This window comes from Eleutherodactylus coqui, chromosome 1 (genome assembly GCF_035609145.1).
Source record: "Eleutherodactylus coqui strain aEleCoq1 chromosome 1, aEleCoq1.hap1, whole genome shotgun sequence".
Taxonomy (NCBI): domain Eukaryota; kingdom Metazoa; phylum Chordata; class Amphibia; order Anura; family Eleutherodactylidae; genus Eleutherodactylus; species Eleutherodactylus coqui.
In genome coordinates, this window is record NC_089837.1 from 121,412,565 (window position 1) to 121,439,938 (window position 27,374).

The 27,374-nt window shown below is 41.6% G+C and overlaps 1 protein-coding gene across 1 annotated transcript in view; it reads left to right on the forward strand.

Moving 5' to 3' along the window:
- RNF13 (ring finger protein 13) overlaps positions 1–27,374 on the forward strand; it is a 53,708-nt gene that overhangs the window by 18,998 nt on the left and 7,336 nt on the right. Inside the window, exons 2-8 of the mRNA XM_066599634.1 lie at positions 3,628–3,750; positions 4,006–4,086; positions 12,099–12,227; positions 18,345–18,432; positions 21,965–22,055; positions 23,957–24,062; positions 25,962–26,055. Of these exons, the coding sequence (XP_066455731.1) occupies positions 3,643–3,750; positions 4,006–4,086; positions 12,099–12,227; positions 18,345–18,432; positions 21,965–22,055; positions 23,957–24,062; positions 25,962–26,055 (697 nt within the window). The 5' untranslated portion in view covers positions 3,628–3,642. The remainder of the gene's footprint in view (positions 1–3,627; positions 3,751–4,005; positions 4,087–12,098; positions 12,228–18,344; positions 18,433–21,964; positions 22,056–23,956; positions 24,063–25,961; positions 26,056–27,374) is intronic.

Here is a 27,374-nt window from a genome sequence, read left to right on the forward strand (position 1 = left end):
AGTGCTCTGGCGTTTCCCACAGCATGTTGTGTCTATTAAAAAAAATGAAAAAAGTAAAATAAACCGGGCATGAGAAGGGATCACCGTTCGGCTTCTGCCTGCCTTGTCTTGATTGATAGTCCTTTTCCTGTTTTAAGGAAAAAAATAAATTCATTAAAGGAGCTGTTTCATCAGAAAATCTGCTGATTGCCGGGGTGTTGGGAACAGGAAGTGATGCGAACATCTGATTCTGATTGGTAAAGCAACTAGGAGTCCAGGGGGCATATATCTATATTACACTCAAGCTCGGCACTAACAACCAATCGGGTTGAATCAGAGAACCCGAACAACTACTCAGGTTGCTGGAATTCTGAATTGGAACCAATCAGGTTGCTGGAATTGCTCCATAGTACTGAGCTTGAGTGTAATATAGATATATGCATCCAGGGGATGCATTACAATGTGCAGAGGATGGGCTGTTCGCAGGCTTACTATGGGGGAGTGAAAGTGAGTTAAGAGGATTACATGGATTTCATTTCTTTCTCTTTGGCTATCCACACATTACAGTCTTTCAGGGGGCTCTCATGGTGACTGATTTTCTTTGATGATATATTATATTGATATATGATATCATATTATATATCAATATAATGTTATATATATCGATAATTAAATTATAAGACTGCTAGTAGGGGTATATGTCGTGTTGCGCAGAGTGTTAAGGCAGCAATATGCAGTCCTAAGCTCTCGCTCACGACCTGAAGGTTGCAAGTTCAATCTCCACCTGGTTCAGGTAGCTCAAGGTTCACTTAGCCTTCTATCCTTCCAAGGTTGTTAAAATGAGTAACCAGCTTGCTGGGGGATAAAAAAAAAAACTTGAAGGCGCTGCTGAATAAGTTGGCGCTATACAAATAAAGTCCCTTTCTCTATATATGATTCATTGGCATGGTCCTGGCTAGAAGCCATCAACGGGGCACACCTTTTCTTCAAAGCTGAGAATTGATTTTGCTAACCAGCATCCTATATCCTAACTGCAGTGAATGCTGGCTTCATGTTTCATTAATAAGTTAGCATTTAATTACAGGACAGATGGAGATGCTTAATGAGCATTTGCCTTTGGAACAAATGGTTATCCATCACTAAATTATGTTTGTTGCTGAGAAAGATGGATGACAAACCAATATTACCATTATTACAGCTCTAAGGCAATGGAACCGAGTGCTCCTAAATTGTACAGAAAAGTTACAGGTCTCTTTACCACCCATGTCAGTCTTCTGGGAGTTGGACATGTACCACAACAGTATTAGGGCTTCTACCTACTAGTGTTTTAACGTTGTGATATCGCAGCTTTTTTTTTTTCAATGGGACTTTCTAATGTTAAAATCGCATCGCACGAAAATCGCAAAAGCACAAACTTGCGATTTTTGTGCAATGCGGTTTTTAATATTAGAAAGTCTCATTGAAAAAAACGCAGTGATATCACAGAGTTAAAAAAAAACAAAAAAAAAAACCCACGTGGGTGGAAGTCCTAGGCTCACCACGGAGCCTTATCTGACAGATGGGCTCACCGCCGCGAATCGCTATGATTCTCCGCTCGTGGACAGGGGGCTGCGCTTTCCATAGCAACGCTATGGAAAGCATGCACTGCTTTCCCCCGTGGCTGGATTATCGCCGCGGGGAATGCAATGAAAAAACGCCCGTGGACAGGAGCCTTAGATGCCAATGAATGGTAGCCTGTGTATAAAATGAAGCTTAGGACATAAAGCCATTTTCACATGACATGTCAGCACTTTGCATTGGTATTGGTAAGCCAAAAGCGGGCGTCTTCCTCCTCCTCTTCTTTTTTTTTTTTTTTTTTTTTTTTTTTTTAAACCTCTTCCTCTTTTTAATTATCAAAACTGGAAGTGGGTAGCCTCTGCTTTTTTTCCCTTCCCCCTCTCCTTCTTTTTGCCTTATAGCATCCTAATAATACAACAAGTCTCATAGATAAAACTATTGCCTTGATGTTGTGCATAGTACAGTCACATTCTAGGTGTTATCATGGTCTATGGGAGTCTGCTGTGAACCGCATACGATGAACATATGGGCTTACAGATTGAACCCAGTGATGGGAGTCTTCTATTTGCCTTCCCTGCTGCTCCCAAGTTGTGCAATGTCAAAGTTCCCAGTGACTGCATCTGGCGGACTACTTGAAGCATGCATACATTGAGTGGACTACATAGCGTGCCATAGTCTTTGGTACGCTCTCTCTTTTAGAGACTCAAGCCAGCCTAGCTAATGGAAAGAAGATTATCCGACATGCAGGCCATATAATAGAATCTCCACAAACTTTATTGGATGTGTCTGTTACACACCATCATGAGCAAAAAAAGGCATCAATCATGCATGCATTTTTATACCTCCGTAGGTCCTAAGTCATAAGAGGTGCCATTTCTGCTCATGGGTCATTTCAGGACAAATCGCCTAAGGGCTAATGCCTGGCCATCTCCCCCTTTTTGTTTTTTCCTTTAAAGGGGTTGTCTCGCGGCAGCAAGTGGGGTTAAGCACTTCTGTATGGCCATATTAATGCACTTTGTAATATACATCGTGCATTAAATATGAGCCATACAGAAATTATTCACTTACCTGCTCCGTTGCTAGCGTCCCCGTCGCCATGGATCCGTCTAATTCTGATGTCTTCTTGCTTTTTTAGACGCGCTTGCGCTGTGCGGTCTTCTTCCTGGTGAATGGGGCCGCTCGTGCCGGAGAGCTGGTCCTTGTAGCTCCGCCCCGTCACGTGTGCCAATTCCAGCCAATCAGGAGGCTGGAATCGGCAATGGACCGCACAGAGCCCATGGTGCACCATGGGAGAAGACCCGCAGTGCATCGTGGGTGAAGATCCCGGCGGCCATCTTGGTGAAGGAAGAAGAAGGAAGACGTCGCAGAGTGGGGATTCGGGTAAGTAATAAAAAAATTTATTTTTTTTAACACATCCTTTGGGGTTGTCCTGCGCCGAACGGGGGGCCTATGGAAAAGCAAAACCCATTTCGGCGCGAGACAACCCCTTTAATGAAGCCTTGCACATTTGTTCGTTACTAGAATGTAAATTAAGAAAAACTCAATTTTCAGATCTGTCAAGTCAAGAAATACAGGGAGGCCAATTTTCCAAAGGTCACCAAGAACCATAACTCTTGATAATTTGTATTTATGAAACTATTGGCCGTAGAAAGATAGGCAAGATGTCATTGTCTTCGTAATATGTGATTTATTATTACACTGTAGTTCCCAAACCAGTTCCAGTTCCCCTCATGATTTATAGCGTACAGATCAATAAAGTTTGAAGCTTCTGATATACAGGCTGTATGTTGGATTTTCTGCTTTCCATATGAATTTGATGCTGCCCTGTATGCATTTGCTGAATTAGCAGTAACAGGTGAGCTGGGATATCTTTATATGATCAACATAGTTGCAAAATGTTGCAAAAAAGAATCTATTATTCAAAGTTTGTTTTTCCACATTTACAGTGGAATGAAACCTTTTAAGGGCAGTGAAAAGTAACAGCCAGAAGGAGTGGACTGACCTGGAAGATCCAGCATGTGCTGCTGCAGTATGTAGACTGAATGCAGAATTACTTACCACAATGCTGATCTGCTCTGCTTTTATTTTCAGGTTGTGGACGTCAAAATGGAGATCTTGAAAATGTGCGTCTTGTCTGTGAAAAGAGTCAGTCTGTGGACAGTTCATGTCTTCGCCATCGCCTACCTTCTGCCTGTAAATGCAGACATTATAGCAGTAAGTGTTTCTTGTCATATAGGTGGCGTGTCTAATAATGTATTATGGAGGTGTTCTCCTCTAAAAGAATAGCAGATCCCTCTGCCACATTGCTTGACCAAGTGGATGAGCCCTTACACTGCTGGAAAGAAGTGTTGGATTAATAGAATGTCTTACTAGGCAACGATATTTTGTATAAAATGTACTATTTTATTCTCTATTTTCAGTGTGCCACTATATGGAAAAACATTAGTTTTTGTTCTTTTTGTTTTTTAGCACTCAGCCGACAATGTGTCGAAGTCATTTGAAGACCTTCCTGCACGGTTTGGCTATAGACTTCCCAGTGATGGCTTAAAGGTATGCAGAGATCAAGTTCAATAATGGGTCTCATGCTCTAAATCGTGTTTTTTGCTTTCATGTTATCTGGTTTTAATTTTTGTACACAATTTTCAATTATTAAAAAAAAGAATACACTATCCTGATGAAAATAATTGGACACCTAATACTTAGTGGGGCCTCTTTTGGCCCTAATGAAGGGTCTTCATGGCATACTTTCTACTAACGTCTGATACATGTCAGCTGGTATTTCCCTCCATTCATCCTGCAAATTCTCTCAAAGAAGATGGATGCTGTTCATATTTCCTGACCAGATGTTCCAGTTTGTCCCAAAGATGTTCAATAGGGTTCAGGTCAGGATTCTATGCAGATCAGTCCAATCATGGAAAATTCATATTCTCAAACCAATGGCAAACAGTGTTGTATTTGTGACAAGGCACGTGGTCAGTAATGCTTCCAACAAGACATTCCCAGACTATTGCCATATTGTCAGCAACACATCTTCTAGAATGACGGGCTACATCACCTCGTTCATAATTCTTGCCAATACTACCAACGAACTGCGACCATACTACGTAAAACATCCCCAGCCCTAAACAGAACCTCTGCCGCACTTAACTGTTGGCACAACACGCTTAGGTAAAAGACTTTTCCCAGGCATCCTCTACAGCCAGGTGCATCCATCTGATTTGAAGATGGAGTAGCATATTTTGTTACTCCATAGAACATTCTTCTAGAACTCAACTGTCCAGTTACCACAGTCCTTGCATCATTTGTAGATTGGCCAATGTATTTTTATCAGAGACCTTGATAGACATTTACAGCATGAATGGAGGGAAGTACCAGCTGAAGTGTATCAGTGGTTAGTAAAAAGTATGCCTCAGAGAAGATCCAATAACATGCGCCAATGACTACTACTTTTTAATTCTTGCTCAGACGTCCAATTACTTTTGGGTTAGGCTAGTGTATGTGATCAATCCCCCGTGTTCTGCATTATGTTGTGGAATGTTTTTTTTTTGTTTTTTTTTTTGGAGGTTTTGTACATGTGTACCATAAAATGATTGGATGTATCTAGCTGTTCATTACAGGGATGCGTTCCCATCATCTATTGGGTACATTTAATGTGCACAGATGGGATCTGTTTCTACAATCTGTCAAATTGGGGTGAATGGAGGATTTACTCATTGCCTTTGGATTTTCAAAGGTGAAGATGATCCCATCTGTATGCTGTTAGTATGTTTAATAATACATCAGTTATTTAGACAGAATTTAGTAAATGTTGATTACTTTCTGCAGTACTTATTACTAAAGGCTGTGAGGTTTTACATCTGCCATACATGTATTCATGTCGCATTGGTGCCCATATTGGCTAAACTGAACACTCATCCTTTCTGTTAAATTAAGATTGCAATGTGATCAGCCTCCTGTCACAAAGTATTCAATGACACTAAAACTAAGTACTGTACTCTGCATTTGGACAGAATCTAGGAAGGAGACTCCAGTGGAGCCCTGTGAAGTGATAATGAGGTTGCTAGTTGGGCCAAGAGTTTTGGGTCAGTGGACTACTAGAACTGCATTAGTACTAGCACAGCATGATCTATGTCTTCACACTGCCAATAGTGACCATTGACTGATCTCGCTCCATTCATCGCTGCTGCTGGCTGTTTTCTTACAGCTGACACCCGCCCGCAACGGCTCCGATAAGCCGCGCAGCTCATCAGAGCTTTTTTTTCTCTTTAAATGCCGACCTCAATTCGGACAGCGGCATTTAAATCCCCCAAACCGATGTTTTTTCGAGGTCCCGTACGACCCCCTGCGATGAAATCTTGGGTTGCCATGTGGGTGTCATGGCAGCCGGAGGCCTTCTGAAAGGCCCCAGGACTGTCATAGCAGAATGCCTATCAAGCCGTGCCTTACGTTATTTAGTATTGCGTTATTTACTCCGCATGGTGAATGTCGTCAGAAAAATAAAGCATGCCAGAATTGCACAGAATTTTTTGGTCAACTTGTTTCCATGAAAAAATGTAATAAAAAAGCAATCAGAGTTGTATGTACTCCAGTATGGTACCAACGGAAACTACAGGACATCACGCAAAAAATGAGCCCTCGCACATCTATGTTGACAATGAAGTGAAACAAAACGGTTATGACTGTCAAAGACTGGCAGCAGAAAATACTTCTAAAAAATTAAATAACTGTGAAAAAATATATAAATAGTACAGCAAAAAAAAACTACTTAGATTTGGTATCGTAGTAATCGTACTGAGCCATAGAATAAAATAAATGGAAGCCTAATGGAACAGAAGCAGACTGTCTGGTACCACTATACAGATTCTACATACAACATGTTAACAAGATGCAGTCAGTCAGATGTAGTCAGCGTGCCGCTCTATAAAGAGTATCAGCTGCCTCTGTGTAGGACATCTGACTGGCAGTGTGCATGAAAAGCTGCTTTATAAACACTTGTACAGAGTGCTCTACCCCGCGTCTTGCCGGATTTTAGAACACTTATTTTTTAAGGTGTTAAAAGAAAAAAAAATGGTTTAAATCCTAGTTGTTTAAAGTGTATGCACACAAATGATTTTCTGCATGAGTCTTATGGATTGCTAGAAGGATGGAACTTGGACGGGAAAAGAATAGAGATGAGCGAGCACCCAAGTGCTCGGGTCCGCGTTATTTGAGTCGAGCTTTTCGTAAAATTCGAGAGCTCTACTCGCGTAACGAACCCCATTGACTACAATGGGAGACTCGAGCATTTTTGTATGTGGGACGCCGGGGGCTGAGCTTTTTTTAAATTTTTTTAAAATTTTTTTATTTATTGGTTCGTTCTCTTCCTTCTCCCTTCTCCCCCTCGACGCGCAGTGGGGAAGGGCCAAAACAGGCACGTCACGGCGGGGAGGAGCCAAAAACTGTGGTGGGGTCCAACACGGCTTGATGCTCGTTCGAGTAATGAGCACCATCGAGTTCGCTAATACTCGAACGAGCATCAAGCTCGGCAGAGTATGTTCGCTCAACTCTAGAAAAGAATCATTGATTTCAATCAGGTAATTGACATGATCCATTTTTTAAATTTTTCTCCTCACACAGATCATGCAAGATTGAAAAATCACAGCATGTCCTAATTTTGGGCGATTCCACTATAAGAATCTCTCTAGCTTTCCTATGGGAGCTTGAGAAAAAAAATCACATTGCACTCACATTCCATGCAATTTGCATGTTGGTGTGATGCATTTTTCCCCCCATCTTTGCAATTTAAAAAAAATTTTTGTTTGTTTTTTAAAACGCACATGAAAAAAAATCATTATACAGCTGTGTATATCACACTTTTTTTTTTTGTGAAAATGCATTGTTTGAAACCTGAAAATCACACATTTTGAGTGCGCTTATGGGCCAAATACACGCACCCGCCTGTGTATGTGTGTATATGTGTATATATGTGTGTATGTATATATATATGTATGTATATATATATGTATGTGTGTATATATATATATATATATATCTCCTTAAGAGGATATGACACACAGCCTCAATCCCTGCTAATTCTATGGCTGCTTTTCTGATGGGTTTTTTAGAGTTGCTCCCCTTTGTCCGAACAGGCTCTTATTGGGTCTGTTTCCTGGCACTGTAAACCTGTCAGCTGGGCTCACTGTAACTTCCGCCTTAAGGCCTCGTTCACACGGACTACAAATCTCGCTACAAAATCATTGCTACATAACGCATGTATTGCAGCCCATGGTTTCCAATGGGTTCTTTCACATGAGCGATGTTTTGTAGCCTGAAAGAACCCATTGGAAACCATTGGCTGCAATACATGCGTTATGTAGCAATGATTTTGTAGCCTTTTTCACACTTGAGCGATTTTGAGAACGCCAGTAGCTGGACCAAAGACCAGGGAGGTGAGTGTAGGAGAAAAAACAGGCACAGTGTCAGTGGGACCACGGCTGCAGAGCTATGCTGATTTTATAATGTGTTAGGTCCTCTTTAACTTTTTTTATTTTTTTTTCTCTTGGCGTTCTATCTACATCATGCTTTCCTCGGCCCTCAAATTTAAAATATATATTTATTATAGTCACATTTAATCCCCGCCCCCTTCCACATAGTCCATCCCTGATAACATGCAATATAGATGTTTCAGGGGGTTTCCTGCTCCGGACCCCCCTCTGAACCAAAATGAAGAGCTGCTGTGTAGAAGTGGTTTCAGCTTTTATGGATGCAGCTTGTCCATATATTACATAGTTTTAGATCAGTTGGGTGTTACTGATGTTCATCATGCAACAGATCTGGCAGAGCTTTGTTGCCTCCATTGCTGTCAATAGAGCTTTAGACAATGCAAATCGTTTTGCTGGAGAGTCCATCTTTGTGAGACGGCCCTTGATCTAGATTTATAAACTGTAATATGTAGTGGCTCCAATGCAGGGGTTGGCCTATATGTCCACTAGATGGTGCTGTGCTCTTCTTAACGGAGCTATTCCTCAGTGCGCTGTAACATGCTCCACTGAACAAGTCGTTTAAAGCTCTCATTAGTTACTTGACAAACGAAGCTCCTTATTTTTTCCCTTTTTTTTTTTTAAATGCAAAAAAACGATATAGATTTTGTGTAGCACTACCCTCTCAGATAATGTAATCTGTGTTCCCATACCCTGTCACTGTCTAGCTGTGTGAAAATCATTTCAGGATGCCCTAAGAGTTGAAGGTTGCTGGCATGTTGGGAGTTGTATTTTCCCTGCATCCCATAGCTTGGGGAACTCTGATGTACAATGCTCTCCCACCCATCACATCACCTATCTGGATTTCAGTAAAGACTTTGGTACATTTACACATAAAAAGCTCTTGGATATGGAGAAAAAGATAGCCTTATTGGATAAAGGGTCACAGTAATGCACTTGGAAAGGGGGAATCTTAAGATTGAGTAAAGTATTGGCTGTTCTGTGTTATCCAGGACTTCGAAGAGGATTTAGGGGTTTTGATTTCTGACCGCCTCAAAATGAGCCCACATTGCGATCAGGTAGCGAAAAAAGCAAGGGGGATTCTCAGCTGCATAACTAGAGGTAAAACCAGTAGAAAGAGAGAGATTGTGATCCCGCTGGATAGAGCTCTGGTGATGCCACATCAGGAATACAGTGTTCAGTTCTGGAGCCCTCATCTACAGAAAGACATTGATTAAATAGAGCCAGCACAGGCTACAAAAATGGTGGAAGGTCTTGAAAACAAAACTTACCAGGGAAGACTTGAGGAGATACTATCATTAATTATCTTTTTTGCACCCTAGCTGAGGGCAGCACAAGTTGGGGTCAGGCACACCGATTTCAGTGATATGTTTGCTGTGTATATCTGTACAGTAATTTGTGAGAAACCTACCTTTTATCATTAGCAGCACCTGCATTAATGACTACTTAAAGTAGTCCTGTATATTCATAGGCTGCAGGCTAGCTACACCCACCAGCCCCTCCAGCCAATGATTGACTGCTGTCTGCTTATTACTGTGCATAGAGAGAGAGCTGTCAATCATTGGCTGGAGGGTGAGGTGGGTGTGGCTAGGCTACAGGTCATGAATATGCAGGACTAATTCTGTGTCTGGCTGCTACTAATAAAATGCAAGTTTCTCCTAAACTACTGCACAGATCTACACAGCAGACAGATCCCTGCAATCGGTGTGACTGGTACTAACTTATGGTACTCAGTGAGGGCTGCAACAACATGGTGACAGATTCCCTTTAACCCATTCCCGCTGCAGGGCGTAAGTTTACGTCCTGGGAGCGGGGTACTTCCCGCAACAGGGCGTAAACTTACGTCCTGGAGATAGCGCTGGATCATATGTGATCCAGCGCTATCCCGCAGTGGGAGCCGGCTGTCAGTCACAGCCGGCGTCTCGCTGCAACAGCGGGGGGGCATCAGAGATGCGCCCGTCACTGTTAACCCCTTCCCTGCCGCGATCTAAGTAGATCGCGGCAGGGAAAGAGTTCACAGCGGGAGCGCGGCTCCCTCTGTGTCTCCGGCCGGAACTCGCGATGTCATCGCGAGAGCCCGGCCTGTCATCATGGCAACAGGATGCCAGACACTGGCGTCCTGTATTGCCTATGCCTGAGATCGCTGTATGAGCGATAAGGCATGGGAGAGCAGTAGCTCTGCCATGCCTTATGACAGCGATCATCAGGGCAGTGATTAAAGTCCCTCAGAGGGACACAAACAGTGTAAAAAAAAGAGAGATTTAAAAAATGAATTAAAAAAAAGTAAAAAAAAAAGAGTAAAAAAACAATTTTTTATGCTTTTTCTCAGATTAGCATAAAAAAAGGTAAAAAAAAAATAAAACCCCACATATTTGGTATTGTCGCGTCCGTAACGATGCGTACAATAAGTTGCACATGCTTTTGACTGTGCACCGAAAAAAACGCTAAAAAAAAAGCTAAAAAACTGAGGCAAAATGCTCATTTTTAGCATTTTGCCTCACTAAAAACGCAATAAAAGTGATCAAAAAAGTCGTATGTACGCCAAAATGGTACCAATAAAATCTACAGCTCGTCTCGCAAAAAATAAGCCCTCATAGAGCTCTGTACATCAAAAAATAAAAAAGTTACGTGACTTTGAATGCAGTAATTGAGAATAGAAAAAAGATTTTCAAAAAAAAGGGTTTTTATTGCAGAAAAGTGGGAAAACCTAAAAAAAATGTTAGAATTTTGGTATTATTGTAACCGTACCGGTCTGCAGAAAAATGGAAAGTCTCATTTATGCTGCATGATTAACGGTGTAAAAAAAAAAAATAAAAAAATCTATGGCAGAATTGATGCGTTTTCTCTCTCTGCTATCATTAAAAAAAAAAAAAAAATTTTTACAATATAGTCTATGTACCCAAAATTGGCATCGATAAAAACTACAGTTCGCCACGCAAAAAACAAGCCCTTATACGGCCGTGTCCACGGAAAAATAAAAAAAGTTATGGCTTTTGAAAAATGGAGATGGAAAAATACCAAAAAATCGCTTGGTCCTCAACGCCAAAATAGGCCATGTCATGAAGGGGTTAAAGAACTTAATTTATACAGCTTGGAGGAGAGAAGGGACACAACTCAAACCTTTACACATGGTAATGGCATTAATTGGGGTTCAGGAGAGAATAGTATTAGGAAGCTAAACAGAACAAGGGGGCAAAACCTGAGATTACTTGAAAGGGGGGGGGGGGGGTATTCAGAAGTAACAGCAGGAAATCTTATTTCACTAAAAGAGTAGTAGAGACTTGGAACAGACTTCCAGCAGATGTGGTTAGGAAAATCAACAATAAATAAAGTCCGGCATGTCTGGGATTAAATAGATCTATCCTAAGAGAGAATTAAGGCAATAATATAATATAAGACTAGATTGACCATGTGCCCTTTTTGTGCTGTCAATCTTCTATGTCTGCACCTTTCTCATAAGCCGTAGTTCCCTAGATCAGCTCTTGTGCGTCATATATTGAGGTTTTCAAAGCTACTTCATGTCTGTGACAGCAGCCGAACATCCAGGGACACCTTCTAGGTTTCAGGACTGGAGGTTTACGCTTTGATATGCATATTACCGCATTCAAATACTACATTTGCCTTGTCTGAGCTCTGCTGGTATGGGGGAAGAAACTGAATAAAGCTATGCAAAAGACACTAATTGTGAATGCTCATCTCTTACATAACTCTGATCGTAATTCTATGCAGCATGCATCCATTATATATTTGTATACTGGGATTTCCATTTTTGGCATACAAATAAAAATGAGATTTAAAAAAAAAAAAAAAGTTCTGCATAGGATCCCTGCTTGTTGTCATTGGCTGGAAACCCTTCAATTATTTTAAATGGGCTTAAACTCTCTGGCCTGGTCATGTCGAGATCGCTACATTGACAACAGCAGGTTTTATCGTCTATCCATTGACCACAAGCAGTAACCTTGATTAGTAAGGAATTGCAAGAAAAGACCAAGTATAATAGAATAGGTCTTCACTGGTTGAGAAATATTGATGGTATGTTTTTTGATTTTGTGTTGTACTCTGTCTTGGTTTCATATTTTTCAGGGGTTTTTGGTGACGTCCAAGCCAGAAAATGCTTGTGAACCCATCGCTCCCCCACCGATGCAGAAAGACAACACCTCCAGTGTTTATATAGTACTTATCCGCAGACTGGACTGCAACTTTGACATTAAGGTAAGGCTAATTTGTTTTCTTCTGGCATATGTTGATCATTTGCATTATAGCCACTGTGGTTGCATGTTCTCTAATCCAGTGCTCCGTATTGACACTATTCAGCCACAAATCCTTTTTTCCCATGGCTATCAAATATGTTATAAAGATCCTCTGGACCAAAATGTCGTGTGTTAGTGTGTGTTAGTGTGTGTTAGTGTGTGTGTGTGTGTGTGTGTGTGTGTTACCTTTAAAGGATTTGTACCACAATTGCAAGTTCTCCACTATCCACAGGTTGGGGAATAACTTATTGATTTGTGGGGGCCTCACTGCTGAGACCCCCCCCTGTTGATCTCAAGAACATGGGTACAGTGCTCTCTGTCCTTTTCACTGCGTGGTTACTGTACCCCCTACCCTGAGGAGACTGACTGACTTGAGTACTGGTCTTGCAAGCACCCTAGCAATGTATTTACTTTTAATGGCATCGCCAAGATATTGGAGTGGGTGCCACTCGGCTATCTCCGTGAGCTCCATTGAAATTAGTGGAGTGCTGACTGTGCATGCTTGACCAGCGCTCTATTCATAGTGACATCACTGCTGGGGAGAGGTAACCACAGTAGTGACAGGAGAGCAGGACACAGGAGTCCTATTCTCGAGATTGGAGGAGTCTCAGATATGCCTCCCTCCCCCTTAAATCAGAATGTTGCAATTTTGTTATGACCCCTTTAGGCCGAATGCACACGGCCATGTCAGATTCCGACTGCGAGATCTCGCAGCGGAATCAAACCCTATGCCTCGTTGTTGACCCCCGCGTACCTGTCTTGTCTTTTTCTTTCTGCTCTGCGGTTGTGCCAGCTGGCACATGCGCAGTACAGAGAGACACGATGATGCAGATCCACTGCCGCTCGCTGTGGTACAGACCGCTTCCATTGACTACGAGGCACACACTAGAATAGGACATGCTGTGGTATTCCCCCCCCCCCCCCCCAACCCACCACGCTCGCTCCGGATCCTGCAGTGCAAATATTGCCGTGGGCATTGGGCCTTAATAATTCTACAGCATTCAAAGACTTGAAGCTGGGTGTATTGTTCTGCTCGGTACCATCAGAATTGTGTACCTGTGTGGCACAGACATCTTGGAAATAAAGACCCAGTGCCTTCTAAGTGTACCACACAAAGTATTTACACTCTGGCCTCCCCTAACATTTTAAAGCCAGACTGCTTCTGCAAAAATAAGCATGAAGTATTAGTTGCTACTTTGGCCAAAATATGCAAGCTCGCAAGCCGTGTCAAGGGTCCTCGTTGTCTTGCAAGTCTCGACACTTTTGTACCTGTGCAACCTCCCCTCATATAGCGTTTTGTCCTTTCTGCATACTGGTGGGAATTGGTGTTTGTACCTCCTCTTATGTCTTTGTATCAGTTAGTATGACCTTTCTGTGAAATTTTTTAATAGGTTTAATCCTATTTCCTTCAATTTGTTTGTAATGCAGATGCATGTGGCCCAATGAGTACTTATGCCCCAAAAAGAGTTGTTTTCACTTTTATTGAGGAGCATTAAATATAAACAATTGCCTACTTGCTTCTGAAGCAAAGATGACATTTCAAAGGAAGTTGAGTATCTTGTTGAAATACAGTAGAACAAATTTCAGAGAAAGCCAAAGGCATTATGTGCAGACAATGGGACTGGATACACAAGTAATAAGACCCAAGACATTTTAGGGTGGTTTCACACAAACTTTTTTTTTTAGTTTTGGGAGCCTAAAGTTAACGTTACCTGGGCTTATTATCATCCGAATAATTTATGGAAACTGATTGTCTCTGCAGCTCAGGTGAGCCAAGAAGGGATTCGGTTGGACCAACTCTTAGATGATCTTGGTGAGCCATCAACTCTACCAACTGTGATTTTGTGTAAACCAGTGTTTCCCAACTGCAGTCCTCAGGGACCCCAACAGGTCATGTTTTCAAGACTTACTCAGTATTGCACAGGTGATATAATTATTGTTGGTGCCTTAGAGATTGCCACAGGTGTTCTTGCTAAAGGATATCCTAAAAACATAACCTGTTGGGGGTCCCTGAGGACCGGAGTTGAGAAACACTGGTGTAGACGACCAAGGATGTTCTAAACCTGCCAGCAGTGAATAGAATGCACGCAAGGACCAAGCATATTGATGTAAAACATCACCTCCCATGAGAGTTAGTGGAACGTGGGGCGACTGAGTTTGTTTACCGTGAGACTGACCAGATGATACATGATGCTATGACAGAGCCACTACTATGAGCCAAGTTTGAAGATTTAAGGACCACGATGGGTCTAGCCGGATGCGTAGTGGAGTGGGGATGTGGGAATAATGCTTATTATTGTGGGTATTGCCTCAGTGTGTATGTGTGTGCCTATCTGTAGTGATGATGTCATGTCGTTAATAAACAGAAGTGTTGAAAACGCGCTGTCACGGAGAACACGGGGAGAGATGATCTTGTGCAGAGACTGATGGATATGTCGCGGTGTTAGAAATTCATTGTAGTATTGTATATGATACACTTATGCTATAGAGAAATATAGAGCGGGTACACTAATCATGTATTTGCACTATTCTAGCAGTCAGATTTAGAAAACAATACTTGACAGCATATTTTTTTCAGTAGGATATTTTGTAAACTCTTATCTTGGCTTTCTACACTCCGGTCTATGCAACACGTGTAGTGGGATTCTGGTGTTAAATATATTAAATGCATCAATTACGTCCTGCATTAAAGTGTCTACAGCCGCAGGACGTCCTAAAGATTAGTAATAGCTATCATAATGCCTTTTTTGGCTGTGAAGAGTTAAACTGAGCGCCACGGTGCTGGTGCCAAACAGCAGGCCTATTCTAGGTAATCACATTTGCATTGCTTAATATAAGATTCCATTACCTGCCTGTGAAGATCTTTCTCCATAGAGACTTGTGGTCAATAGCATTCAGCCACTTGGAGCTGGAGAAATGACTTTCACTGGGCTATTTCAGACTGTCTGTTTTACATTATTTCTCTTGTGCACTCAAATCACCCTGGTTAGTCTGTAAATCTGGTGGCTTGAGGCCATTTATCTGAAAAACTAATTTATGGACGGATGTCTTCAAATTTAATAGTCATGTGTGACAAATAAGTGAATAAATCCAAATGTGCATCTTTTTGGTGTAATCGGTGTGCTTTTTTTTTTTTTTTTTTCCCGCTGTTCACCTACAGAGTTGATGTGGTCCTTTTTGCCAACAGTCACTTGATGTGTGCCAGTTTATAGTTTCTGCAGACGGTCATAGTCATTTCTGTGTCTGCAGGATTTGATGGAGCTTCAGCAAGAACACATTTGTACATCCCTACCCCCCTCACCTGATTGCTCGTCGCATTCTGGAGCTCTCCTTTATATTGCAGCCACTTCCATGCAGGGCAGCTTCCTGTCTGATACTTATCAGGCACCATATTGATATTTTTTTGCTTTCACATCAATCCCATGATGCAATAGCTAGAAGCTCTACCACTTCTTCCTGCTGGATGGACAGTTTTAATTAGAATTATCTTCTATAAATAAGCTACAGGTCTTTAGTATAGAGTCAGGAAGATGAGCTGTGATCTCCTTTATTTAAACTGTGTGACAGCAGCTGTGAGATCATCATAAGTAACTCTCATAGGGGTATCTGTGTCCCTCTCCAGGCAGTTTCTTGGTAGGGTTTATGTAATAGCATCACACAATGAGAACTGATTGGAAACTGAACACCTAAAACTAAGTAAATGTCAGCTGGTCAGAGCTGAGATCCCCTCCATCTGAGGGAAAAGAGTCCGGGTGTCTCAGATAGGAAGGAATAACTAACCATGGTACCACTAGCTCACTCATGTATACTGGGGGCATAGCTACATAATGAATGGAGAAAAATCACTGGAATGGCCCTTTAATAGAAGCTTTCTGCTTGGAGTTGATCTAAAAGAACCTCTTAATGAAACAGTACATGGAGCAGTATACATCCAAACTACTATATACATTGTATGAGGTCTGGCTTGTAAAGATGTGAGTGGGTAGCACAGGGACAGTGTGGGTAGTAGCACAGAGCTCTGAGTACAAGACACTGTTAATCGGTTTCTATGGACACTTGTGCAATAACCGTACAACTGTCGCTCTCCCTGCCGTAACCTTTATGCTATTAATATGCAAAGTTCTTTTAAGCTGCAAACTAGGGAGTGGGGGATTTCTCCAAGTGGTGACACTGGGGTGTGAAGGGGAAAACGGGGAAAAAAAAATTTACTCTTCTGTACAGGGTCGCAAATCCTGGCACCATAATGGGGAGCAAATTTGATCTTTTGTTACGGGGGGGGGGGGGGGGGGAGGGAGTGTCAGTGTGTGTGTCAGTGTCAGTGTCAGTCAGACCAGCGCTTTCTGGGGACGGGAGTTTTCAATCCCCAGTCTCTCCAGAAGACGACTGCTGGGGCTAGAGAGAAGAGCTGGACTGATCTTTTTCTAAATTATTTTTTTACAGCTAGGGTTGATTTTCAGGTAAGAGCTCATATTTCAATGGGATAGCATCGCAGACTTCTGCCATAGCTGTGTCAGCTGTGGCGGAGGATTCCTTCATCCCTGTGGGAATGAAGGAATCCCCTGCCGTAGCGGTCACAGCTCTGGCAGAAGTCTGCGATGTACTCCCTATGTTTTCAATGGAGCTGCCACTGGCCCCATGGAAAAGAATGAGTGATAGCGCAGGTTTTTCTCTGCGCTGCAAGGCTTGTGTGAAAAATCGCAAAGGAGTATGAAACCATTGAAAATCCTGTGGTTTCATAATGATGTGTTTAAATCACTCTCGCATCACGCTAGTGGGTAGGCGCCCTAAGATGTATACGTATATAGATGGGGACCAATGGATGTTGGATTATCATCTTCTGGATTACTAGACTGTTTACAATTGGCAGATTTTCTGCAGTGGTTTCTTGGATTGACTGTTCACTCCATAAATTGGATCGGGATCATTGTGATGCCTGTTCAGATATATGCTATAGAAAATGCCACAGAGATTTTCTGTTCCTTCTTTTTCGTACACCTTGAACTGTATAAGTTTGCAAATAAGACTTTAGTGTAGAACTCCTGACAGTTTTTGTGTGGTGATGTTGTTCTAAGAGTTCTTTCGGTGGGCCGTCTTTAGGTGGGACTGTGTCCATCAGGCTGGCCATGGAATTTCAGAAATGCTGGCCTTTCTCCACAAGCTCCTTTTTAAGCACTTTCCTGGAACCGTTAAAGCATTTCACAGAGCAGGTCACAATATATATATTTCTAGCTTAAAAACAAAGTGTTTTATTGAAGAACAGTATAAAAATCTGCTTTTATTCCTAGAGGGTCAACATTGTAGTTGTGCTGTGTAGTCAGGAGAAGCAAAGAAACAAAGACCTTTTAAAGGTCCTCTACCAGTAGGTTATCGCTGTCCTATTAAGGGCAACAAAGTACCGGCAGACATCCAGATAACAGCGGCATTACTTGTTTTCTTGCAGTAGATTCCTTTTTCAATACTTTCAATACTTTTCATAAACTTCAATAAAGCTGCACCGCATGTGCCACAAGACAGAAGAGTGTTGGGAAGAGTGTGTTAGCTTATTGAGTGAGGAGTAAAGAAATGAAACTATGCCTGAGGATTGGGGGGCATATACATAAATATGTTCCAAGAGGGTGAACTTGTGAAAGTTTTCTGCTCCTCGCACAGCATCCAATCACAGTGCACCTTTCATTCCTCATGGTGCTCCTGCAAAATGAAAGCTACAAGATCAGTTTCTCAAATCTGCCTCCATATTCCATGGGCGGTCTGGCTAATAATTTCTAAAGTGTTACAAATTAACTGAGCCTGACCTTTCCTGCGCCGGGCTTGGTAAGATTTCCTTCAGTGCATGGTATGCTGAATACATGAAGAGGTGCACACTCCTGCCTCCTCCTAGACACTGATCATATAAGTTTGACAGCTCAGTCCCACATCAGCCCATGCTGATAAGGAGTTGGAAATTAATATTCATTGAGATTCTAGGATGGCTCAAGTAGTTCAGAATTGTGTGACAAAGCCCACCGCAGATGCTAGTAAACGTTTTTTCACTTGTGCAGGTGTGAGAAGTGGAAGGTAATGGGTTGTGCTTTCCTCGTAGGTGTTGAACGCACAGAAAGCGGGATACAAGGCTGCAATTGTTTACAATGTCGACTCTGATGACCTTATCAGCATGGGATCCAATGATGGTATGTATGTAGCTTACTATGCTATCAAATGGGTAGTGGCTTTCAGAAGTAGTAAATATGTGTTTTGACTCAAGTGTGTGAACCCTTCCTTCAGGATAAGATTGGTTTTTGTTACATATGTTTTTATATACTGTAATTACATTTTGTTTACAAATGTCCGTTAACCCTTTCCTGACCTCATCCTTAGATGGCATTCTCTTAAGCAGTGCCTGTGGCAAGACTGAATAGGATACTTGTAAAAGCATGATATAGTGCAATACTAAACGAGAGGGCATCCTCTACGTCTAGAGGAAAGCAGGTTTCATCACCAACACAGAAAAGGGTTCTTTACTGTAAGAGCAGTTAGACTGTGGAACTCTCTGCCTGAGGACGTGGTGATGGCAAAATCAATAGAGGAGTTTAAAAGGGGTCTTGAATGTCTTTATGGAGTGGAAGGATATTACAGGATATAAATTTTAGGTTAATTGTTAATCCAGGTATACAGGCAGGTAGGAACTATTAGGGGTTGATCCAGGGAACAGTCTGATTGCCATTAGGGAGTCGGGAAGGAATTTTCCCCCCAAAAGGGCTAATTGGCTTCTGCTCTTGGGGTTTTTTGCCTTCCTCTGGATAAACAACACAGGAGGCTAGACAGGCTGGACTAGATGGACATTGTCTTCATTCAGCCTTACATACTATGTTAAAGTATTGCAATATATTGTGCTTGTAATCAGATGATTGCTAGTCAGTCTAGTTCCCCTAAAAATAATGGAAGCAATCGTTATTTTAGTTATTTAACGTTAAAAATATCAAGTTTATCACATGAGAAAAAAAAATTATTATTGCCAAATCTATAAAAGTCAAATGTATTAAAATACCACCGAAATGATCCTACACAATGAACTGGTAGAAGAAAGAAATATGCAATTCCAAGGTTGTGCAGCTTTTGATCACTCAACCTCCAAAAATGTAAGAAAATCATTAAAAAGTTGTATGTACCCCAACATGTCAGCAATAATAATTACAGGTTGCTCAGAAAATAGTGATGCCTTGCACAGCTCAATCACCTTAAAAACCAAGTTATGGGGATCTAAAGGTGGCAGTGTTTTTTTTTTTTTTGTTTTGTTTGTTTTACAAAAGAGATGTATGTGTTTTTTATCTTTTTCTTTTTTGTAGTATTACATCTTGTATTTTTACAGTTGTACTGACCCACAGAATACAGATATCTTGTCCTTTTTACCACACTCTGAATGGTGTAACCCCCCACCCCTTCAAAGAACATGGAATTTGTGTTTTTCCTTTTCATATTTCTCCCCACTAACAAACGTGTAACATTTTCCCATACAGTATATGGTACACTTAGTTGTATCATTGAAAAACACAACTTGTGCAGCAAAAAAACAAAAGCCCTTGTGTGGCTATCCAAAGGAGGAATAAAGGGAGGGGTGGAGCAACCTCTACTAGGAATGTGGTCCATATAGTAGAAAAGAGATTATTGGGGAGGTCCATAAGGCGCTGCCAGTCCAAATATCACTATCGTGTGGGACAGGGCGTAATGGGGAAAATCACAGGAAACCGAAAGTAATGGGCTGTAGGCGCAACTCTTAGAACAGAAGGCTCAGTGTTGCATGGGAATGGCATTCTTCTTTCCTGAGTGCGGTCAGTGCCTCCGCTCATCTAACTACCATACTCTTTGCAACTGTTCCTGAGGAAGGGGCTGTGTCTGCGGAACACATCAAATGCGCTGGTAATTAATTAAGAAATATTGGGTTGATTCCTTTGCCTCAATGTGCCGCCTTTTCTACATGTTGCACCTACAGCCAATTATTTTCTGTTTCTTGTGAGTTATGTGGCTATGTGACAGTAAAATTAAATTAGAATGATTTGAAAGTGGGGATGGAAAAATGAAAACAAAAGGACTGTAATGGGAAGCAGTTAAAACACCTATTAACAAGATGGTAATCTGGTATGCGGTAGAATGGTAGTTCATTCCTCTCCATATAGTGGTGGTATGTGTTTGTAAGTGTATGCAATGGTACTCTGTGTTCCCACCGGTTTACACAATTAGAACATTTTGTTGCATATTTAACCATTTTGGTTTCCATATGATGCCTAAAGGGATCAAGAGAGGGGGAGGCTGCAACTTATTTTATTTTTCCATATTGTTATTTTTTTTTTTTTTAATTGAAAGTATTTTTATTCAACTTTTCATCTTTTGCATATCTTTATAGCATTTTTGTATATATAACTGTTTCCCCTATCCCCCCCCCCCACCCCCTAAAGGTCTCTCTCTCAACCTTTAGGACTCATGTCCACGGGCAAAAGAAGAATTAAAATCCGCAGCAGATTTTAACTCTTCTCCTGCCCGCGGATCTGCACCCCATAGGGATGCATTGACCACCCGCGGGGTAGATAAATACCCGCGGATGGTCAATAAAAGGGATTTAAAAAAAAAATGGAGCATGAAAAAATCTGGACCATGCTCCATTTTCGTGCGGGTCTCCCGCGGGGACGGCTCCCGCGGGCTTCTATTGAAGCCTATGGAAGCCGTCCGGATCCGTGGGAGACCTAAAATAGGAATTTAAAAGAATTTACTCATCCGGAGCGGGCGGGGAAGGTCTTCTCTTCCTCACGGCCGGATCTTTCTTGCTTCGGCTCGGCGGATGTGCCCGGCGCATGCGCGCGGCACGTCGGCGATGTGCCGGCGACGTGCTGCCGGCGTGACGAGTTCATCCCCCGGCCGAAAAAGAAGATCCGGCCGTGAGGAAGAGAAGACTTTCCCCGCCCGCTCCGGATGAGTAAATTCTTTTAAATTCCTATTTTCAGCGCTCACGTCCGCGGGGCAGGAGGGACCCGCTGCAGATTCTACATGTAGAATCCGTAGCGGGCCTGATTTTCCCCGTGGACATGAGGCCTTAGTCCTTTAAGTGACAGGTCTCTGTATATCTTCAGTCTTTCATCATAGGTGGTATTAACAGTTTCTAGTGTTTGTTCTTCCATCTTATCTTCTTTTGTTTTCTTTTCTTGTCCTCTTATTAGCTCAGTGATTGTTTTTGCTGCTTACAAGGGGCAGCGGTATACCTTTGCCCATTGTCTGGTCTCTCTCTCTCCCCTCTGTCTTATCTTATTCATATTTTTATTTTTACTGTTGCTTTTAATACGGCTATAAAAATTCCTGCTGGAGGAGATTTGTGATAACTTAAAACTAAGCATTGGAGTTACATTACCCTGAAAAAGTGAACGTAGTTCATGTAAAGTGCATTAATCAAATATCTGGCCAAACCCAACGATAGGATTAAACCTTCACGATTGTGGATGATTATGTATAAACTTAAGTGTGAAAGTCTGTGGTCTTTCGGTTCCGTTCAGTAAGAATAATATTATACATCAAATCTCGCTGAATGAAGGATTCAAGTTAAAAAATCTCTAAGGTTTTTTTGTTTGTGTGTTTTTTTTTTTTAATCTGCTCTAATTTGTTGAGAATAAAATGATTTGTCACCTTAATTTTTTTGAGCAGTGTACAAATATAAATTTTCATTTTTATGTTTTTCAGTTGACATTCTCAAGAAAATTGACATTCCATCAGTCTTCATTGGAGAGGAGTCCGCAAAGATTATGCGAGAGCAATTCACTTGGGATAAAGGGTAAGGGGGCTCTGGTTCTTGCTTTGGTGGACATCAATAGTTGGATACATTTTTACAAAGCTGGGCTTGGCAAACATTCAGGTGTACCTCAACAATGTTAAGTGTGATTCTAGACATATAGGTCCCTTCCTTTTATGGAAAGTACTCTTCTATTTGGACTACAAGGAGCACCAGACTATAAGATACATCCATATTTGAGAGCATAGAAGAGGAGGTTATTGAGTTTTTTTTATTTTGTCATTATGCCTGATGGGAGGTGTAACTGGGTGATATGGTGCAGATACAGTACCACACACTGTCCCACCACATTGTCAGTTATAGTGCTCTCACCCTACGCAGGGTTAACCAGATGACAGAGTTATGGATAATTCAGGTGTTATGACAGACTGAATTTGCTTCGTCAACTAGGTCATTGCTACAATTCTCATATGTAGGGTTAGGAGCATGGCTAGAAGGTCCCTGCCGAGCAGAACCTGCCCTGATTTACTGTGAGGCATGTAAAGGGTTAACACAGCAGAGATCGGAGGTTTTCTCCATGTCCCAGAAAAAGAACTAATCCCTATCCCCTGGATATGTGGATGAGTATCTGATCAGTGGAGGTCTGACCACTGGGACTTCCACCAATCGTGACAACACGTGGTCATGCCTGCGCACCTCCACTCCATGTACTACACTGGAACTGAGGAGATGGTGGAGCACAAGCACTCGGCTTTCTCCAGAAGTCTCAGTAAAACGATCACCACTACTTTCTTTCATTGTTACAATCTCATCCACTTTGCTGCTACGGTCAACGCTGTGGAACTCAGATAGAAATCTGCCTTTTGTGAACGTACCTAGTAGTCCATAAAATATGGCATGTTTGTTCCATGGTGCCTGAACATATTGCACATCTTAATAGTCCCAGTAGATATTCCTTGATTTAACTAACAATCCTTTATTTTGTATAGATTTACCAGTTTTACTGAGTAAAGGAAGACCCACCATTGGTTGAGACTTCGCATCTGAATTGTATACAGCTATACACTTCATGCAAGCAGTCAAAAACCATCTGAAAATCCAGATGTGAAATCTAAACAGTTTTGACAGAATTTAGCCCCAATTTGTGATTTGTTTATTCTTTAAAAAGTAATTCATCATATTGAAAATGCAGTCCAATCTGTTGTAGAGCTGAGCAGATTTATATACAAGTTATTACTGAATCTTTTCCTAAAAACATGTATTTTATTCATTCACAGCTTCTTGTTCTGGTCTTAGGAGTCCAGTGGGCGGTCCTGTCCAATATCTGACACCCTCCTGTTTAAATGTGCATTGAGAGAGAGTGGTCAATATGTAGGACCGCCTACTGGACTCTTAAGCTTAGAATGAGCAGATATTTTTTATTAGTAAAGGGGTTTGCCACCAAAGTCCTATCATTTCAATGTGAAACACTGAATGACTAGAGCATGAGAACTGCATGGTTCTCAACGAGAATCTAAACGGGCTGTGCGAGCGAGCTGGTGATGACGTCACTAGCTTGTTCGCATGTGCAAACTAGAACCGTGCAGTTCTCATCCTGTGTTGAAGGGCTTTTACAACTATAATGGTGGGAAACAAGGAACTAAAAAAAAAAAAAAGTATTCTGGTTGAAGAAATGACACCATATATAATTTACTCCTTCATAATAGAAATTAGTTTCTAAAGTATATTGTCACAGACCCTGGAAAATTGTGTTGCTATCAAGTATGGGAGAGGATTCTTTTACTTTAATGTTATGTGACCTTTACATTCTTTTGCCCATAATTTTAAAGTGAACATTTTAGGTATTTGGGCATATTTAAACAATGCCTCAGTGCTCAGCATAAATGCGGTGAACTGGTCTAATCGGCTACTATTTTTTTTTTCTTTTTTTTTGTTTTGCATAGTGCCTACATTGAACTACAGCCTGATGGAAACTTGCCTTTGGAGTACTACTTGATACCATTTCTAATTATTGTTGGGATCTGTCTGGTATTGATTGTCATTTTTATGGTATGTAGCACCGCTTGGACTATATTTTTTCTTTATCATTGGTTGTGAACGAAGCTTACAGTTCTGTATAGCAGAATCCTATATACATATATGAAGTGTTGTTGCCTCAGGTGTGAATGCCCACACCTGTATATTTAGGTTATGAGGTGTTTTCTTGTGAGGTTAATCACTGGCCGGCGTGCTCATGGCAAGGCGAAGAGAATTATCGGAGTTCAAACGAGTGCCAGGTGGGTGGGACATTTCATTTCCAAAATTCTATGGGCATTTAACATTCCTCAGTCCACAGTGTTGTGTGTACCGGCAACATGTCATAGAAGGCATGGTCGTCCACAAGTCCTTAATGATAATGTTTGGTGCCTTCTGGCTAGAATCGTCCAAGCGAATAAAAAAAAAAGTGACTCCAGCAGAATTCGCATCCACATTTAATGCACATGGCCCCGCACACCTATATCCCACAGGTCAGTGCAGCATTCTGCTCCGATTTCACATGGAATCTATAGAAGACCCATCAGAGTGCCTCTATTAACACCATGACACCACACACAGTGCCTCACTTGGACTGATGAGGTTGCCAAGTGACCCCTAGAGGACTGGCAACGTGGTGTGGTCTGATGAGTATCAGTAGTTATTGTTTCAAGCTGATGGTAATGTTCATGTTGATGCAGACCCCATGAAGACCTAGACCCCAGTTGACGACAAAGCACTGTGCAGGCTGGTGGTGGTTCCACAATGGTGTGGACGATTCTCTCATGGCATGGATTAGAACCACTGGTCAGCCTAAACACATCATTGACTGGTGCCTGCTACGCCTCATTGCTTGGTGACCATTTGCAGCTCTTTATAAACTTCATGTATGCCCACAATAATGGATATTCCAGCAGGATAATGCACCATGCCATCGGGCCAGAGTTGTCAAGAATTGGTTCGAGGAGCATTCTGGAGAGCATTTATGGGAAGCGGTGGAGAAATCCATTCGTACAAAGATCCTGCACTTACAAATACCATGGAGCTGTGGCTGGCTATCCACACAGCATGGCTCAACATGCCTCCGGACCTCTTCCATCCACTTCTGGAATTGATGCAACATCCGGTTGCTACACTTCACCCGACTAGAGCGGGTCCTAGAGGAGATTTGTCTTCCTCCCATGCCTTTTGGAATGTCATTGCGTGTATATATTTATGTATCAATTCTGATGCAGCCCTCTACTTTGTTAATAGCATATGCAGACAATGACAAAAACTAATCTAAGTCACTATTCTAGACAAACACAATCTAACTAAACTAATAATACACAAATCGTTATACTGTTCATGTCTCTTTATTGAGCACATTGGGTAAACATCCACAGTATATGAAGAAAAAGTAAGTGAACCCTTTAGTAATTGGTAGATCCCAATTTAGCAGTAATCCCCTTTTACCAAATGTGTCCTGTAGCTGCAAATAGGATTTGGGTTGAAGTTGGATTTTGGAACCTTCCTCCCTGCAGAACCTTCCTCCCTGCAAATATATTAGTTTACCAATACTTTTGGGATGACTTGTGTGCACAGTCCTCTTCAGGCCATGCTGCATTATCTTGATTGGCTAAGAGTATGGCCACAAAACCAAATCTAGCAAGTGTATTGGATATATTGGGATTAGATAATAGCCAATAGTTATCAAATTAAATAGGATTTGATGTTGAGTGGGTACTCGGTATTCTATTTTATCCTGGATTGATATTGAATTCTAGTTGGGTATTGGATGCTGGATAGAAATCTGATATTGGTTCATTCTACATCCTCCTTCTACATTTCATTTCAAGCACATGCGGGCCATGAGAAAAAGGCACTCCTGAATCTGAGATCTCCACATTGTGTGACTAATTCCCATGTATATTCCTTCTTTTTCTGCAAATGTAGATAACTAAGTTTGTGCAAGATCGACACCGAGCTAGAAGGAACAGATTGCGCAAAGACCAGCTGAAAAAACTACCCATTCATAAATTTAAGAAAGGTAAGATAAGGCGAAGCGGACGGGAGGCGGCATTTCAGATAAATGTGTTATGTGTAAATTGCTCTTGTTCATAATTAGTTTTTCACTACAGTTCAGCTGATTATAGCAGGGACCTGGGTAGGAGTTCTCTGAATTACTGTAATGGTGCTTCAGACATGAAATGTGAGGAGTTAAGTTTCTCCTTGGGGAGAGTACTAATTAGGCATGAGGCGACGTATAAGGTCATGCATGCTTCTCTGGGAAATTTATGTTAATTGGAAGATGAAGTAATGCTTCTGCAGCGCCACCTATTAGAAGGTAAGCATTCCTGCAAGTCACTGTCATTGTTAAAAGGTCAGAGAGTGACTTGCGAGAATGCTACTTTTTAACAGGTGGCATTGTAGATCCATTGTCCATTTGCATAAATTTCCCAGAGGAGCACGCATGACCTTACAAGTCTTCTCACACCTGCTTGGTGCTCTCCCTAAGGTCTGGGCTCGCACAAACGTATTTGAGTTATGCATTATGCGCAAGATGACTTGCGCTGTTTTGCTCACGCTTGCGTATACGCATTGCGAAAGCGCAAAAAACACAGCCTGTTCTATTTTGACGTATATTACGCATGTCTATTGTTTTCTATGGGCACGTAATCAATGCTGTCCATACACCATTACATTGCGGAGATGCGCTGTCATGCACAGTACAAATTTGCTGCCATACGCGACAATAGGCCCCCTCACTGCCGGCTCCACAGTGGTAACACGCTGCGTTACTCGCATAGCGTTTTACACATACTCGTGTGAGCCCGGCCCAAGAAGAAACTGGGCACTGATTCAGGATAACAACCCTTAAGCAGGCTGTCTGGTTCTCTTTTCCTTCTAGAGAAGGCTCTGGCTTATTTTCTCAGTCGTCGTTAGAAGGCTTATTAAAAGGTCAGACATTGACTTGCAGGATGCTGCCTTCTATTAGTTGGCGCTGTAGAGGCATTTTGCCATCTCCCCATTTACATGAAATATGTCACATTATCTCCCATATTGAAGCCTCAACTGCAGTTATTAGTGTTAATGCAAATGTGATGCTCCTGTTACATATGACTTTCCATTATCCTTCTGTAAGAGGAGAAAAAATTGTTTATGCAAAAAGTTATGACTTTACTTTCTCAGTGACTTTGTAAGTCTAACTATAAACCCCCTGCTTATTGGCCGATTCAAAGATTGTTTGCAAGAATAACAATTCAGAGTCTTAATAAATGACTTTCTCTACTTCCATCCTTGAGACATGTTGAATCAATTTTTACATTGTGCAGCTTCAATGCAGACACTTTTTAAGGTCGGGGATAA